Source organism: Schistosoma mansoni, chromosome 1 (genome assembly GCF_000237925.1).
Source record: "Schistosoma mansoni strain Puerto Rico chromosome 1, complete genome".
Lineage (NCBI taxonomy): Eukaryota > Metazoa > Platyhelminthes > Trematoda > Strigeidida > Schistosomatidae > Schistosoma > Schistosoma mansoni.
This window is the reverse complement of record NC_031495.1, coordinates 43,057,640-43,074,798: the sequence shown is the minus strand read 5'-3', so window position 1 is coordinate 43,074,798 and position 17,159 is coordinate 43,057,640. Positions and strand designations below refer to the sequence as shown.

Here is a 17,159-nt window from a genome sequence, read left to right as displayed (position 1 = left end):
GCAGATAACTTTTCTGACCAGTTTTCCAGTTATCCGTTGCACAGTCACTGTAACTGGTTGTTGCACTAACAGCGACTTGGACTTTGTTATCCCATTCGAAATCAGTACAACTACTTAGGGTTGAATCTAAGTCAACATTCTTAAAAGGATGGGCATCACCTACATTGGGACTACTTTCTTTTGGGCTTTGAACATTAGGAGATTCAGGAGAGTTTTCCGGTGGTTGCATATTCGTAAAGTTAGATGTCCGCTTAAGATCGGACTTAATTTTACGACCTTTAGGATTATGATACGCTTGGGTGTTTGATGCTGGTAGTCTGTGGTTGTCTCGGCCTGCTTTTCGTTGGCATGGTGTTCTATCTGGTAGAATCTTAATATCTTTGAAAATCTGTTTCTGTTTCAATGAATTGGAGGAATTTAAAAACTCACTAGCGTCTACAGATGAGTTGAATTTGAACAAGATCGGTGAGTGCATATCAGGGTGACTTCTTTTTAATCTTGAGCATGCACATGGTACGCGTGTCATATTGCTGGCTCTAAGCAGACTAGTTTTGATATTTTTAAGGGCATATGAGTCCGGTATATTAAACACAATTGCATTGCTAGATCGCCTTATTCTTTCAAATACCTCTGATGCAACACGATCTAAGAAGTTATTTATGTCATTCATTTGATCTGGAGTCTCTGTGAGGTTAGGGTTGATGAGATACTTGAGCGGATTGAGAATGTTCATGTCAACTTGCAGCCTTTTCATATCATTCGTATGGTTGCAGTTGTGATTATCATCATTATTTACCAACAGAGTCTTCAACACGTCTGGAATGGAGACAACTGGTAAAAGCTTGTCTGCTTCCGGATGAACGGAGTAGCTCGTCTCATTGAAACTGTCAGTAGCAATTTTAGATTGCGTAGTTTTCCTACGTTTGGCTGGACGCCTACAAGCAGGGGCCTTTATTTTCTTTTGTTGCGTGATAAAAAAGTGACGTATAGCAAATGGATTGAACAAAATATTGGAAATAGAGATGAAAGAAAGAAAAAATCAATGCCGAGGACTGAAGTCTAATCAAAACCTATGCTTAACACAGGGGTGGATGTATCGTGATGATCGGTGAAAGTGTAGAAAAACAATGGATAAGAATAGCAGGAAGGTATTAGTGGTGACAAAATATACTGTCATAAAAAATAAATAAATAAACGTATGACAGACTCACCGAATTGGACAGGTGATTCCGGAAATTAAGTGAGTTATAGTATCCAAATACGATTTTAATGAAAGTATATGGAATAATGAGTACAGTGCTTTGTCATACACGATTATATATTTCTAGATATTAGGTAGAGATCCGAATAAATCCTGTAAACACATAAAGTACGTGTGTTGTAGCATACAAACACGATATAATGAATAGAATACAAATATGAAATTATATTCCTCGCCGAATATGATTATATATGGTTTTTGGAATGACAGAGGAAGGTTATATCGTATAGCCAAAATGAATATACAATTATTTGATTATGAGTTATTGTATGAATGTGATCATATATGCCATCAATAAGTTAAAATTAAGATCTTATCGTATAGCATGAAATTTGCAGCTTAAACGTGAACAGATCAGAATTGGGTTGTCTTCCGTAATTCCAAGAAAAGATAATCCATCTAACTCAGTGAGAATCCTAGAAAAAAGAAAAATATAGACCACAGCCAAAAAGTAACGACCCATTCGTAGCGCGCGCTTTGTTATTCTATTTGATGTAACATTCCTAAATTTACATGCTTTAAACGATGTACTTTGCCTTTAACCTGGCCATTTTTTCGGATTAATAATTTGGATATATAATTGTAGAACCTGAAGATAATTTATCGAAAAGAATATTCTTCGTTCAAATATTAGTCTTTTAAGGAAGTTACGTTTACTTTGATGAGGAAAGTAAAAGAAAGTGACGGCAGAATCGCCACGTCTGATGACGTCTCTAGCTATTGTGTTACACCATCTCTAGGAATCCAACGAAGGAGTCGTGAAGGACCAACAGAAGCTAGTCCTTTGCAGCTTCCTTTCATACCACGATACCATGTCATACACTGACCACCTCCCCACCTCTCCCAACCAGTCCCAGAGCCGGAAAATAATGCACAATGTGGAATGCTGTGGGACGACATTCGTAGTACATGTCCAAACCACCGAAGTCGATGTTTCAAGATGGTGACACCAGTTGAATTATTGTCTCTGTCCAAACACATTGTCAAACCTGTGCATTATTAACATGGTGTTACCACTGGATGTCAGAAATCCTTCGAGTAAACGGTGATCAAACACAGAGAGTCGTCTAACATCCTCAACTTGGAGGCCAGGTTTCACAGGAATAGAGCAAAAGCACTCTGGACGACATGTTGTAGATTCGATCTTTTGCAGCCAGAATAACATCACGAAGGCACTAACGATGGTCCAGATTATCACAAGCCGTTCTGGTTGCCACTGTACGTGAATTGATCTCATTACACACGCCACTACCAGGACTTACTCAGCAGTTGCCCAGATATATGAACTTCTCGACTCTTCTATCTGCTCTTTATCACTTGGAAGGTGCAAAGCACAAGCTGCACCTACAGACACTGACTGATTAGGTGAAGATTTCATGGCTTCGGCATCATAGGACGGCAAGATAAATATCATATGCATCCTCAGGGTCGAAAGGTCTTTCTCCAGGCAACAGATCCACACCACCATTACCTACATCCATCAGAGCTGTTTCCAGAACATCGTCGTTGTCAAAGTTGAAGGGGAACGGTGAGGTTGAGCAAACATAACTGACCCTACTGCTTGAATGGAACAGTGGAGGGAGGTGGTGGTATGATTATTATTATTGATATTATTTTTGCTACTGTTATTGTTATTATTATTTTTTAAATTATTCGTTTATCTCAAAAGTCTATATCCATTACACTATTACGATCATGGTTGGACCCTTTCACTATGTGTTCATTTCTTTACTCTCTCTCTCTCTCTCCTTTTTTTCCTTCTAAATAAATATTCTTAAGATTACGAAGCTTTGGATTAAGGCAATAACTTGTGTTACGCTGAATTCAACTTATCAGTCTCTTTTTATCTTCATTATGTATATACACCTCATACACATTGATTATCTTTTGCACTTAATTGAGACTTTCATAGCATCACCCAAAACTATGACTGTGCTCACACAAACACTTATTCTAACGTCATATCTTACCGCAATAATAAGTTATTTACTTATTAATTTATTGGATTTTATTTTATTACTCGTTTTGCTATACATATATAGTTGTCTATTCTTGTTCTGAGTTAAGATATTTACGTATTCCGCGTCTCCTTTGTTTCTATTTCCTTAGTTTCTTCCTTCACTCCTTCAAAATCAATTCAAAATTCTTGCTAATTACACAGAACCTGATTTATTATTACTATTCTATTATTAATATTTTATTTTCCCTTTCTTTCCTTTCTCAAACATGGCAAATGTATTGTTAACATTATTGAAAATTGTGTATTATTGCATTTTTTAAAGAAACCCGAAATGGTTTCTTCACATTATTTATGTACCCATAAGGTGTTTGTGAATAATAATAATAATAATCTCACTCGAGGTGTTTTTATATAAGGCTTTCTAGATGTTATCAAACTTCTCAAGCTCAGCCTTCTACAACAGACCGGCCCAAAGAGCAAAACCCATCCAACTAATTGAAGGCGGCCCTAATGTGAAGAAACACTACGATTGTTGGCCCGTGATAGATGTGACGGTGTCCTTTCATTTTGTGAAGTTAAAATATATGATCAATACATCCTCGGCCAGAGCAAAAAGCAGAAAACAGCTTGGACGCGATCGAAAGTAGACGTATCCCAGATAGTTGTTGTAGAAACTACATCAACCCTTTTTAAAGACAGGATCAACATTCGACTCAATGTAGTGTTAGAACACTCTAACTACCGTGCTTTTGTAAACACGAAAGTCTGTACCTTAACCAGAGATCCGCCATCGTCTTTAAGGGCCGGAGGTAAGTCGTCTGGGCTCGATGATTTGTAGCGCTTCAAGAATTTGAGTTCCTTGCAGACTTCTGCCTTGTTAGGTGGATTAGTCGTCACAAGCCTTAGAGGGTAGAACAGTCTGATCGATGTCGCCGGGGCAACAGACCAGTCGAACTGCTCCCCAAAAACTTGCCCATCATCCAAGATGTTAGTAGATGTTATTGATTTTCATTTCTTTAGCTTTGCAGATTGTTTCACTCACACCAGACCTCTTGCTGTCAGTCACTCAGATGAGTTGGAATAGCACCCAGCAGTTACTGGGAACAACTGCTGCTTCCAAATCATTGGCACGCTCTAACCACCAGGCTTCTACTTACACGGGCTTTGCACAATTTCATTGCGTGACAGTCTTCGTTTATGGTCAAACTGACTGTCACCCGGAGTAGACCGTGTTTCAATGAGTTGTAAGAAGCCTGTACAAACCCAGTGCTTGTAGGTGAGACGTTTTGCGAGGCCGCAGGCAACTTTACTCGCCATTTTCATGGCGTCATGCAGTTGCTGCCAATGCTTATCTTTACTTTTCGGTGAGATGGTAGGTAGCCTTGAACCTAGCTCGGTTTGATAATTAGTTGCAACAGAAGCCGTAACCAACTTACTGACATCTATCTGTTACGGACGATGAATTTTTTGGTCACTGAGATGTAAAGTATAATTAGCGCAAACTAGGGCATGATCAGAGTCCAAAAAGGTACTCCAAAAGGAGTGGTAGCCCTGTACACAACCATACTGACGGTATTTGATAGCGATGTGATTAATGTAAGTCCAGGTTTGAGATGTAGAGAAAAGACGCCAGGCAGCACATCGGCGATGGCTGTATCGAAAGTTAGTGTTAACGAGAAACAGGTTGTAGTCTGCGAAAATTTGCAGTAAACGGCCACCATTGTCTGACCTGAGACCAACATGTCCCCATCAACCACCTAAATGACTCTGCTCTGTGCTTAAACGCCCGAACTAGGCATTGAAGTCTCTGGCTAGTACTACAATATCTGTCGAACGTACTTTCTGTAGAAGAACAGTTAACCGGTATTAAAACTCAACCTTGGTCGCATTCGGGCATACACCGGTTTTTACGCCATTTGATGGGGCTTTCTAACCTAACAGCATATAACCGACTGTTGGTGGGAATGCAACCGATCAGTGCTGAATCAGCTCTAGTGCTTAGTGCGATACCAACGCACGTGAAACAAAGTCTCCGAAGTGATGGGTAGAGAGCGAATTCTTAGTACTTCACTAGACCTGAATGAGGGTCTTGGACAGACAACAGACATTGATATTAAGATTTTCTAAATACGAAGCTAACCTAGTCTGTTGTCCGATCTGCATTAGTGTGCGAACGTTGAAGGAGGTCAATTTGAATGTTACACATGGTTTCAGAAAGACTATTTCGGTATTCGTCGTTGATGGTAGCATTCAACTTTCGGCCAGTCAGTAACTTCAGATCGTTTAGATGGGACAGGGTATCCACCATAAGTGAGCTTCTGTATACGTCGAAAAATAAAATACGCAAAATGAGAATAAAGGGAGACACGTTAATTATGTAGTACATAAGAAACGACTGTTATCATATGATTGTGAATAAGATTCGCCTGAATGAACGTTGAAGCAAGAGCAGTTTTTCCGGTCGTTGTTATCATTGATTTTTGTGGGCGGTAGTCTCAGGAGGCCGCACTCGGAGCTGTCGGACTAAAGGTCTAGTCCACAAGGCAGTGGAGCAACTTTAGGAAATGCAGCCCCATGGTAGCCAATGGCCAACAGTAGGTTCTTTTACCACTTGTTCTTTCAGGATACTGGAGTCCATGTCCACCATTGTTTTGAAATCAGGGTTTTCCAACTCCCCTAGTACTATCCGTGTCCACCAACTCGATTAAGCGTAGAACATTCGCTTTTCGCCCTCTCAATTTCGTAAACAACAGCCCCACCGCGAGAAGGCAGTGGATGTATACGCGTGATAATGTGAGAGCATTTCGAGGAGGAGATCGGATACTCCCCGTCCTCGACCGTACCAAGGCATTTGAGGGCAAGTTTGGCTGATATGTCTAGTTAGCTACTCTCGCTTGTGCATTTTCTCCGCTAAATGTCTTTCGCCAGGTAGATTTCGTTATTTTCTTAGTTTTCTACACTATCTAAATTCTCGTATAAATTCTCAGGTGTTAAATTGCTGATTGAAACTCTGGTCACATCACTTCGTTTCTTGCTGCGATGTAGTGTTGCTGAATCTCACTTATTATAACATAGTGAGTGAAGTGAGTGTTAGTTAGCTGCCATAATTCGCACCGAAATGTCCTATCTTTCACGCAATTAGTAGCGTTTGAACCTGATTACACAAATATATAACTAGATACTGGACAACAAATGTCAGTGGATTTCATTAGTATCGACCATCAAAAGTTTTTGCCAGTTGATAGTTGTGTTTACCTTGTATGATCGGGTGATTATGATGGAAGTACCCACATGGATACAGGTTTTGACATGTATTTGCTGCCACTCATGCCGTGATAACTTCATATATACTTCACAATTATTCGTTAGTTTATTTAATGATATTTACAGGTTTTTTACGACCGTGTCTGTAAAGTTTCAGAATTATGAATTGTTCCAACTAACTTCTGTGAGCTGACCTTGCCGCACAAATCATTTGGATTTGTCGTATTATGTGGAAACCCTCAGGTATCATAATGTAACTGTCTTTTTACGAATTAGACATACCTGGTTATTACTATGATCATGCAAAAAAGCGTTACTTTAGAATCGATAATCATGGTACGCCTGGATTTGTTACTCAAAAGGTGGTGGATACCTACTTCGCCAAGTCAGAAACTCAACGTAAAGTTGATCAAATGCTTTCGATTCGCAGGAGAAAATTAATGAACATTCTTCAATTATTAAGTCGTCGCGAAACATCAAATTCACTCTCTGTCGATGCTGTATGTACGTCACTTTATTATATAATAAATAAGATATATATATATATTAAGATATAATAAATAATATATAATAATAAGATGAATATTCACTTTATAGTCAATGCCATTTTGCTATGATGTACATAATTTAGTTAAAAATATTTGTTTCCAAGCAGGACTGCAATTTAACCGTTTAACTACCTTTGGTGAAGTGTTTTGGATGTTATTTAGTTGTGGACGCAATGTCTTATTACTAATGTAATACAACTACTGTCCATAAATAAGGATAGTCTGTGCAATCTGGTGATTTCGGAAGTCCAAACAGACTAGAACGAAAGAGTCATTTGTCAAGAAATATAATTTAATGTATCTTGTAACACTTTTCTACTAGATTATTTCATCTATTGATTAAAAAAATACTATAGCCAGGTTTTAAATATATAAATTTATTGCTCGGGCTATTTAGTTATACTGAGAATGTTTGTGCCAATTAGCCATCATTTTTAATGAGTTTTATTGTAATAATATGAAACTGACCTGAGAAACTGTCCATGGCATCGAATTATTTGATGCTAATAGCATAACATGAATGGAAGCTTGTAAATTGTCAAGGCATTAAACTTTAATATCAACATTATCCAACTTTCTATTCAGCGAGCTATCAATAAAACTGAATGAGCTCAGAATTAATGTTCGTATGAAAATTGTACAAGAACGTTTGGGCTGGCTTCCTCTCTGCAAATTCCAAATGTTGATACAGAAACGGCCTGTATCGATACATGTATGAGATCATATATTTAGATCTTAGCACTTCTTACCTTTCATTTCATCGGTTCATTTTGAACGGAATATCTTATGTTATCTTTTCTTTATCTTAATAATATACTCATTATGTGAAAACAAACTTTGGCGACGTACACATTTCGTTGTTCATGTTTGCCAACATATCAGCTTCGATATCTTGACTGTGTTAAATTTCAAGCGAATAACATAACGTGTAATGCATATTTTTGAGAGAGGTGAGATCATTAACTGTCTTACTAGACCGTGTGGGATAATGTGGTTTTATTTGCTGGTCTACGAAATCCTTCAATGTGGTTGATGGTTTTAGGTGACATAACTGACTATCAGTCTTTAAAGTGAATTATTATGGGTCACTTCGACTAGTCTAGTCAGTCAGTCACAACGTAGAACTTCGTACGTACGTACATCAGTTCGAGTTGCCATACCACATTTACACTAGTATGGTACTTAATTTACTGTGCGAATAAACCTTCAAACTACAATTCAAGTATTCGCCTCAATAATGCATTTAAGAAAGTCAGAGCAGAGGGGGGGTATCAGTTAAGTACGATTTCCTATTGCTTTTAAAGGCATCTATTTCATTAGTTACTTCTTCATTGCATGTTTTAAAATAATGTTATCTTATTTTAATAGCTCATTCGCGTTTTTTTATGCAGACACATGGCCACATTGTTATATCGGAAACAAAAAATGTAAGCAAACGATACCAGTAAAAGGACAGATACGCAATGCTTTGGTTTATTCCAATAATAATTCACTTTACACAATCAGTTCCAATTCCCTGAAAATGTTTACTTTCAACTGGGGTGTTTGCGAATCACTGAATGAAAATAGTACGAGATTCGAGTTGTCTGAAACAAACCAAATACTCCCCACCCAACTTGGATGCCTTCGTTTTATTGACATCTCCTGGTATGTTCCGGGTAAGGAACTCGCTCTGTTAACTGAAAGTGCATCAGGAGGCTGTCTGATAACTCTTAAGGTTGCAGGTAATTATTCTCAATAAATATACACAAAGAATTTTCTTAGTCTCTTATATTTAATACAGATATCTAAAAGAGAACTGTATACTATTGTTTCGTAAAGAGACAAGCAGAACGTCAACGTAGAACCTGGCACAGATTTGCGTCGGCTCAAGTTGCCACACCTTATTAGTAAAACACCCTTCGAATGCTCAGGTCAGCAGTCACCGTTTTCGTAGACTGGTTTTGTCTCGTTTTGACTACTAATGTAGAGATGTGTAGACACATAATTGTCACAAATAAACGCTATTATTTTTCTGATAGATTAGTAATATGTTTTAAACATCCAAATGACACTTTCCGCAGTTCATGTTCAGAGCATGTTGGAGTTGACCTTTTGTCCATTAAGTTTTCAGTCTATGAGAAAGATTCATTATAACCCTTTCCCACATCTTTAATACCCGAACTTTAGTAATCATATCCCAGATTCTTACCTACTTACGCCTCTTACTCCCAATAGAGCATAGGCTGCCGACCAGCATTCTCCAACCCACTCTGTCCTGGGCCTTCCTTTCTAGTTCTATCCAGTTTTTGTTCATTCTTCTCGCCTGTCTCCATTTCTCGGCGTAATGTGTCCTCTGGTCTTCCTCTTCTCCTTTGGCCTTCAGGATTCCATGCGAGGGCTTGCCATGTGACGCACTTGGGTGACTTCCTCAGTGTGTGATATATCCACTTCCAGCGCTTCCTCCTGATTTCTTCCTCCGCTGGAATCTGGTTTGTTCTATCCCACAGTAACTTGTTGCTGATAGTGTCCGGCCAACGGATCCGAAGTATTTTGTGTAGACAACTGTTAATAAACACTTTTATCTTCTGGATGATGGCTTTCGTCGTTCTCCAAGTTTCCGCCCCATACAGTAGAACTGTCTTGACATTCGTATTGAAAATTCTGATCTTGGTGTTGGTTGACAATTGTTTTGAGTTCCAGATGTTCTTCAGTTTTAAAAATGCTACTCTTGCTTTGCCAATCCTCGCCTTCACATCTGCATCAGATCCACCGTGTTCATCAATGATGCTCCCCAGATATGTAGAGGTTTCCACATCCTCCAAATCTTCTCCGTCAAGTGTAATTCGATTGGTGCATGTTATATTGTACCGGAGAGTCTTGCTTTCGACTTTGTGTATATTGAGACCTACTGCTACTGAGGCTGCTGCTACACTGGTCGTCTTCTCTTGCATTTGTTGTTGCGTGTGTGATAGAAGAGCCAGATCATCCGCGAAGTCTAAATCTTCCAGCTGTATCCTAGCTGTCCACTGTATCCCGTGCTTCTCTCCAGATGTCGACGTCTTTATGATCCAGTCGATCACCAGGAGAAAGAGAAAGCGTGAGAGTAAGCAACCTTGCCCGACACTGGTCTTTACCTCAAATGAGTCAGTGAGTTATCCTCCATGCACGATTTTGCAGTTCAATCCATTATAAGAATTTCGTATGATATTGATTTGTCTGATGGCCATGCTGATCTCTTCAATTGTTGGTGGGCCAACAGTGATTGGGAGGTCCGTGGGTGCTACCTCGATGTTGGATGGGTTCAATGGAGCTGGTCCATTCAAGAGTACTTTGAAGTGTTCTACCCACCTGTTCCGTTGTTCTTCTTCAATGTTGGTGATTACTTTGCCTTCCTTGCTTTTCACTGGTCGTTCTGGTTTACGGTAATGTCCAGGGAGCGTCTTCGTTGTATCATACAGTTGTCTCATGTTTCCTTCTCTTGCAGCCTTTTCCGCTGTCATTGCTAAATCTTCCACGTATTTACGTTTGTCGGTTCTGATGCTCCTCTTCACTTGCTTGTTTGCTTCTGTGTATTCGGCTTGTGCGTTGGCTTTTTTTTGCTCTTGTTCGGTTGGTATTGATTGCTGCCTTCTTGTTCCTCCTTTCTTCAAAATTATCCAGTGTACCAACAGTGATCCATTCCTTGTGATGGTGCTTCTTGTGGCCCAGAACCTCCTGACATGTTGAAATGATTGCCTCTTTTATCCCTTTCCAGTTGCTCTCCATAGTAGTTCCTTCTCCATTGAGTAGATCATAAAAGGCCTGGAACCTGTTGCTGAGGGCTATCTTGACTTTGCTGAGTTTGTCAGTATTCCGAAGAAAAGCCGTATTAAACTTATGTGATGTTTTCCGCCCCGTTGTCCAGTGCTTCTTAAATTTTATTTTCATTTTTGCGACCAGCAAGTGATGATCTGATCCTATATCAGCTCCTCTCCTGGTTCTCACATCCCCCATCGTCCTCCTGAACTTTTTGTTGATGCAGATATGGTCCATTTGGTTCTGTATAGTGTCATCCGGTGACGTCCATGTGGTTTTGTGAATGCGCTTATGTGGGAATATATTGCCGCCTATGACCAGTTTGTTGAAGACACATTGATTTACAAATCTCTCACCACTTTCGTTCCTTTCTCTCAGTCCATGTCATCCCATGATGTCTTCATATCCGGTGTTGTCCATTCCAACCTTGGCATTTAAATCTCCCATCAGAATGCTCAGGTCATTTGTTGGGCTTTTCTCGACGATCGACTGCAGCTTATCGTAGAATTTGTCTTTAGCGTCTTCATCGTAGTCGTTGATAGGCGCATAGCATTGGATGACGTTCATTGTAATGCCCTCTCTCTTTGTTTTGAAGGAGCCTTTGATGATCCTTGGTCCATGAGATTCCCATCCTATAAGTGCATTTTGTGTTTGTTTGGACAGCACCAATGCACCTCCTTGTGTATGTGTAGCATTTTCTTCTTCATGGCCGGAGTATAACAGAAGCTCTCCTGAAACTAGTCGTTATTGTCCAACCTGCGTTCTATGTGTTTCACTGATTCCAAGCACCTCCAGGTTGTGTTTCTTCATTTCTGCAGCAATTCGGAAGACTCTTCCGGTCTCCCACATTGTCTGGACGTTCCATGTACCTATAAAAATTGTTGTTCTGGTTGTTAGAAGGTGCATCGTCCTCATGACTTCCGAAGGAACTCAGCTTCCATCGTGAGACGTCATAATTCTTCCTTCAACTACCAGGACAGAGTTTAAACGGTTTGAATTATTCTTTCTGGTTAGCATTTTTTTAGCGAGTTAGTTTTCTACGGGATGGGGTTGCTAACCCCATGCCCAACCCTCCTCCTTTACCCGGGCTTGGGACCGGCAGTAGCCTCCGGAGGAGCTACAGGCGGAGTTATCTCAGATACAGGCACTGAGAATCTTTAAGCTCTAAGACCACCTAGTGACGTTAAACGAATGATTATACATGAATCTGTCTACCCTAATAAACACTAATTGGAGTATTCATAGTTAATCAAAAATGGATTTTTAGATGACCGGCCTGTTGGGATAGACTATTGAAGGAGAGAAAATAGTTAATATATTAAAATCTAACTGTGTACTTCTCTGTCTTCAGAATCGTTCACAGTGTTCCAGATGCATTCACAGTTTACTTTCATCTGGAGCTTGAATTCTAGTATTCTTTTATATATACCTTTCCTGCCTATCCTTGCAAACTATACTTTTAATGTGATTTCGGTTTGTTTAATATTCATCTTGTTATTCCCACCTCATCGAGCTAATGTGGTATAGACCAACACATACCCGTGCCAGTTTACATTGTTGATGACTGACTGACAGTTCTGTACTTGATTTGTAGGAGACTAAAGTATCAGTTGCAAGACTCATGGTTGAGGGAATTGACATAACCCTTAGGATCTACCTTTTTCAACCTATCAACTAGCAATAATTCAGTACCCGATAAGCTATGGTTTCACTACATTCTACTATATACTTCTAATACCTAGACCATACAGCATTAATTCAATCATAAATCTATGTTCTCCAACATAAAATTATTTATAGATAATTCACTTGATAGAACAAATTATCATACAATTTTCCATATTATATTATTCACCTGTTATTATTAGTGTCAAACATTTGTGAAAGCACAATTCAACTTGGGAAGAGCCATATTCCTAAAAACATTCTTTCGATAAATTTGTTTATATGTCTACAATCGGTATAATTCTGTTTTTTTTAATGCTTATCTTTCCAGGTGAAAATTACGCATTAACTTCGCAACTGTCTGTTCCGTTTAATCCTTCCCTTTTTCGCTTCTGTTCGTCATATTTAACACCTACAGCTACTGGTAATCTACACAATTCTCGTTCCGTAAATATTATGACCAGAAATGAAATATGTATAAGCAACTACAATTATTGCATTCCCCTCTATATGTTGAATACTTATAATCAGTTGTCCAGACGGAGAAATAAGGTGATTTTTACGGCTTGTTGCGAAGCTTCAACGTGGAAATCATTTAATCCTGTCAAGAAATGTATCAAATCTGTAAATGGTCGACAACCTCTTATGTATGTGGCGGGTGTGTCTGATTCCAAAGGCTTTCTATCCTTAGTTGAACCATCTTTAACTCCTCATAAAAACATTCAGTTAATCAACTATCATACAGGTTATTGGACTACACTGGCACAACGTATTCCTACAAATACAAATCTGGAAATAAGTAGCTTACAATGTTTTGGCACATCATCTGGTGATCGATTAGGTCTGATTGTAGGTCGTCGATGTGGTCTGATTGAATTGTGGGATGATCGTTTTCCTAATAAACCAGTGATTGAATATTATGGTTCAGACGGTTCTACCGTGATGTCAGTCTCATCTCATATCCCACCTTGTCCAGTTATTGATCCTGTCTTACAAACAACAATCGCTAGTCCATTATTACCAAATCATCATATTGGTATATGGGATTTACATAAAGGTGATGTAATTGATGTCTATGAATTATCACATCGTTTATCTCAATCAGTATCTTGTGCACCTCCAATTATAATCCATCGGACAAGTTGGAACAATCAATATGGGTTAGTATGTAAAGGACCTGCACTTTTAGCCCTAGATGATGATTATGTCTACTGTTTTAGTTAAGATCTTGCACATAGATATAAATATTATTTTAATAATTTGCTTTTCGATTTATTTGGTTGTCCGTATAGCTTTCGTCATAAATTGAAATTAATTGAGAAACCATTTGATCTTAGTTCAATAGTCTAAAAATATTGTGCTTGCCTTAAAGCGAAATATATTGACATTCATTTCATGTGGAGTCACGGATGGGCACTTCTAAACAGTTTTAAAATAGGATGAAACAACTACTTAATTCTCGTTGATTATTAGTGGTTCTTCAGATGTCAGTTTATGCAGAAAACTTTCTTCAAACTGATTCCTAGCAGTGTTCAAAATTTACTGCATTTTGGCTTTGATTCATTTGTTAATGTAAATAGAATTATTAAATATTTAGTTAAAAACTACCTTCTATTTTACTTTAAGATATAATGTTAGTATCATTTATACCTAAATTTAATTGATCAAGGTAGTTGTTACTGAATAAAAACATTTCGGAAAAAATATAAGATTTACATAAATATCAGCACCAATATTATCCTCACTTTTCTAGTTAAATTTTGTTTGTAAGTGCTTATGGTTCTGTACAAAATAAATCCTACTATTGCCCATGGTTTCGATTATTGTAAATAAAATCTAGAATTCACTTGTCACTTTTTCAAAATACACAGACTTGCGTAATTTTAAAAACTGTAAAACTATGGTATAAATTCAGCCTTATGAACATGTTTTCGCGTGTATATTTTGAATGTTCGTATTTGTTCACCCTTCTATATAAGTCTCAAATATTTGACATCTTAAATAGACACACCATTCCGCCACATATTACGTTGCTTCAATTAGTTAGTAGTGTGTTTGGATGTACGTAATGTTTGATGGTGGGATGTTCTAGACGCATTTGACCAAATCTATGTGGACTTAACCTGTTTCGTTTCCTTTTGATGTAAAATGAAAACGGCCTTTTTGTAATTAAATGTAGTGTTGAAAACAGTAATTAACGTGAAAAGCAGGATCTTCGGCGTTTGTCCGAACTACTCAGCAGTTCGCTACGCCCTACTTTATGGGTGTGAAGCCTAGTCACTAAGAGTAGAGGATATTCACAGGTTACTATTATTCGGTCATGCGTGTCTTCGAAGCATTGATTATGCCTTCTAAGACCACCAGGTGAGCGATATCGGGGTTAGGAATAGACTATTAGGCAGAGATGGAGAATCAATTAGTGAAATACTAAACCTTCATCAATTGAGGTGGTTGGGACACGTGTTGCGTGTGCCCATCCACTGCCCACCTCGACGGGCAATGGTTGGAAGAAAGTTAGGGACGGCCAAACCGAAACATGGAGTCACTGACAATTGGACTGAGCCATATTAATACATGTAGCCTACCATCAGGTTTGGGTCCGTGTGATTATTGTAACCAATGGTTAGGGGTTGAATGACATGGCCGAAAATCGCTTGCAAGTGCGCGGGTGCACCGGTTCTTTGCATTTCCCCCTAAACTCTGAGCTCTTAGATTCCTCATAATCTTCTTTTTATGTTTCGCTACACCAATTTATATTTTGTCAAATTGCATCTTCAATGCCTAATCTTTTTTATTGCAGCTGATATTGTTACTAGCTCTATTATTCTATGACTAGGCGTGACAATTTCATCTGTCTGTTAGTAGGATGTGGTAACTTGAACTAATGTACATAAGTACTGGATTCTACTTTGTGACTGTACGAGATCTAGCTTTCAATACTGTTGGTAAAACGCGTGGAAGAAATAATTATCACAATTTTTAATAGCCTTCCTAGCGTGAAATAAAATTATTCGAAGTTGTCTTTTGGTTCAAAGAGAGTTGAACCAAGGAAATGAAATGGACGCTTTCCGATCTGTCTGTGTCAGGTAAAGCCACGAAAAGTGAGTAGAATATTGCTTCATCACTCTTAAGTACAGTAGGGTTTCTTTAAGTGTTATAATCAAGAATATTGAGAATTTATCCATATGGTTTTCAATTTTAGAGTATAAGATTGGTCAATTATTCCGCAATTTCTTCAGATATATACAAGCATCGTATTAAAATTTTGGTAAAAATTCAAAATCGTACAAGCACGGAAGTTATGGTCACTATTAGGAATTAGATGTAAGCAGGAATGTAATTTTGAGTTCCCCCAATGTGTATGTTATTGTCCTTATATCTTTATACTAAAAGCTGCAGACATGTCAGTGTTATCTTCTATATTTCGGTAAAATATAGTAAATAAGAAAGTAAAGAAGGCTAGATGTTTAACAATTCCTTGCTTTATGAATTTATTTGTCCCATCTGACAATGAAGTCGATAAAAGAGATCTGAGTTAAAAGGAGAGTTCGAGACAGAGGATCGTCTGTCCAATGGAACAGTGTTCAACGGTTTCGTATGTATGGTTCTATTTTGCAAATTTTTGCTTTGTACAAAAGTTCTGAATAAGTAGGCAAGGTAGCAGAAACTTGTTCAAGCATCCATTGTTTGCACTTAAGCAGTTACTTCCAGATATGCATGTACTTGATGTACTTAGTGTAAAATCTCTACTGTCGGTCATGCATTTCTCCCTACTACGATAGAGCTACTGTTTTGTAAAACGTTCAATAAAGTGTTTTCTTCAAAATGTTATGTGTTAAGTGTTCGTATTTAACTGCTGGATAACGACTGTCACTTTTGTATCAATAAATTCGAAACCTAGTAAACCGGTGTACTAGTTTCAATAGCTATACTTTTAGACAGGAATTTTCGGTGGGCATACATTAGAAGGAAGCAAACAAATATGAAATTCAGAAGTGCTAATTTCTTTGTTTCTCAAAATGTTCAACACCTAGTTACTGATAACATTTAGCATCTTTCTCTCAGATCAAATAAATCAGTGACTGCATAGATCAATGCCATGCTTTCTTCGCTTAGTTACTACGCTTAAACTTTTACTGTACTATCCTTATTAACGTATCTTATCGGCGTTAACCAGACTTGGGAATTCATTACCACCTTCAGACGCTCGATATTCACTGTTAAATTAAATGAAGGTGGATAAGTTATGTACTATTAATAAACAACTCAGTAATCAACTTCGGACGTATTAAAGTCTACAGTTGAAATGAAGATTTTCCACGCTTTGGCTGCTATCTCGACGCGGTGGTCGGGCTTACCTATCGTGATGAACCAATCTAGCTATGCTGGCTGGAACAATACGAGGCAGGTTGGTTGGAAAGCGGTAAGACTAAAAGCAGCAAACCCAAAGTCCGAAGGCGAAGTCGTACTGCTGGCTGTACAGAGGTGTGACGACAGTGAAGTGTTTCCGAAACACGCATACAGGATCCTAGTATGTTCATTCACTTGACCTCACCTTGCCAAAACGGAGAGCTGATGAGATACACCCGTTTATCTGGCGACTCGATGGCTAGTTCTCGTGAACTGGCGGGTGTAGGCATAGCACTGAGTACGAGAACAGAACAAGCACTATTAGAATGGATCC

At 38.4% G+C, this 17,159-nt stretch overlaps 2 protein-coding genes across 2 annotated transcripts in view; one reads left to right on the top strand and one right to left on the bottom strand.

Annotated features, from left to right (window-relative positions):
• Positions 1–6,712: 6,712 nt before the first annotated feature.
• Positions 6,713–13,699, top strand: Smp_165080 (hypothetical protein; the record flags this gene model as incomplete). Its single annotated transcript, XM_018794507.1, has 4 exons — positions 6,713–6,728; positions 6,762–6,989; positions 8,425–8,757; positions 12,807–13,699. The coding sequence occupies 4 exons, from the start codon at positions 6,713–6,715 to the stop codon at positions 13,697–13,699; spliced, it is 1,470 nt and encodes a 489-aa protein (XP_018648913.1).
• A 2,926-nt stretch (positions 13,700–16,625) lies between these two features.
• Positions 16,626–17,159, bottom strand: part of Smp_165090 (putative protein phosphatase 2A regulatory subunit) — a gene marked incomplete at both ends in the record, with an annotated part of 37,192 nt that continues 36,658 nt past the window's right edge. The window contains one exon of the mRNA XM_018794506.1: positions 16,626–16,692. Coding sequence (XP_018648912.1) covers positions 16,626–16,692 — 67 coding nt within the window. The remainder of the gene's footprint in view (positions 16,693–17,159) is intronic.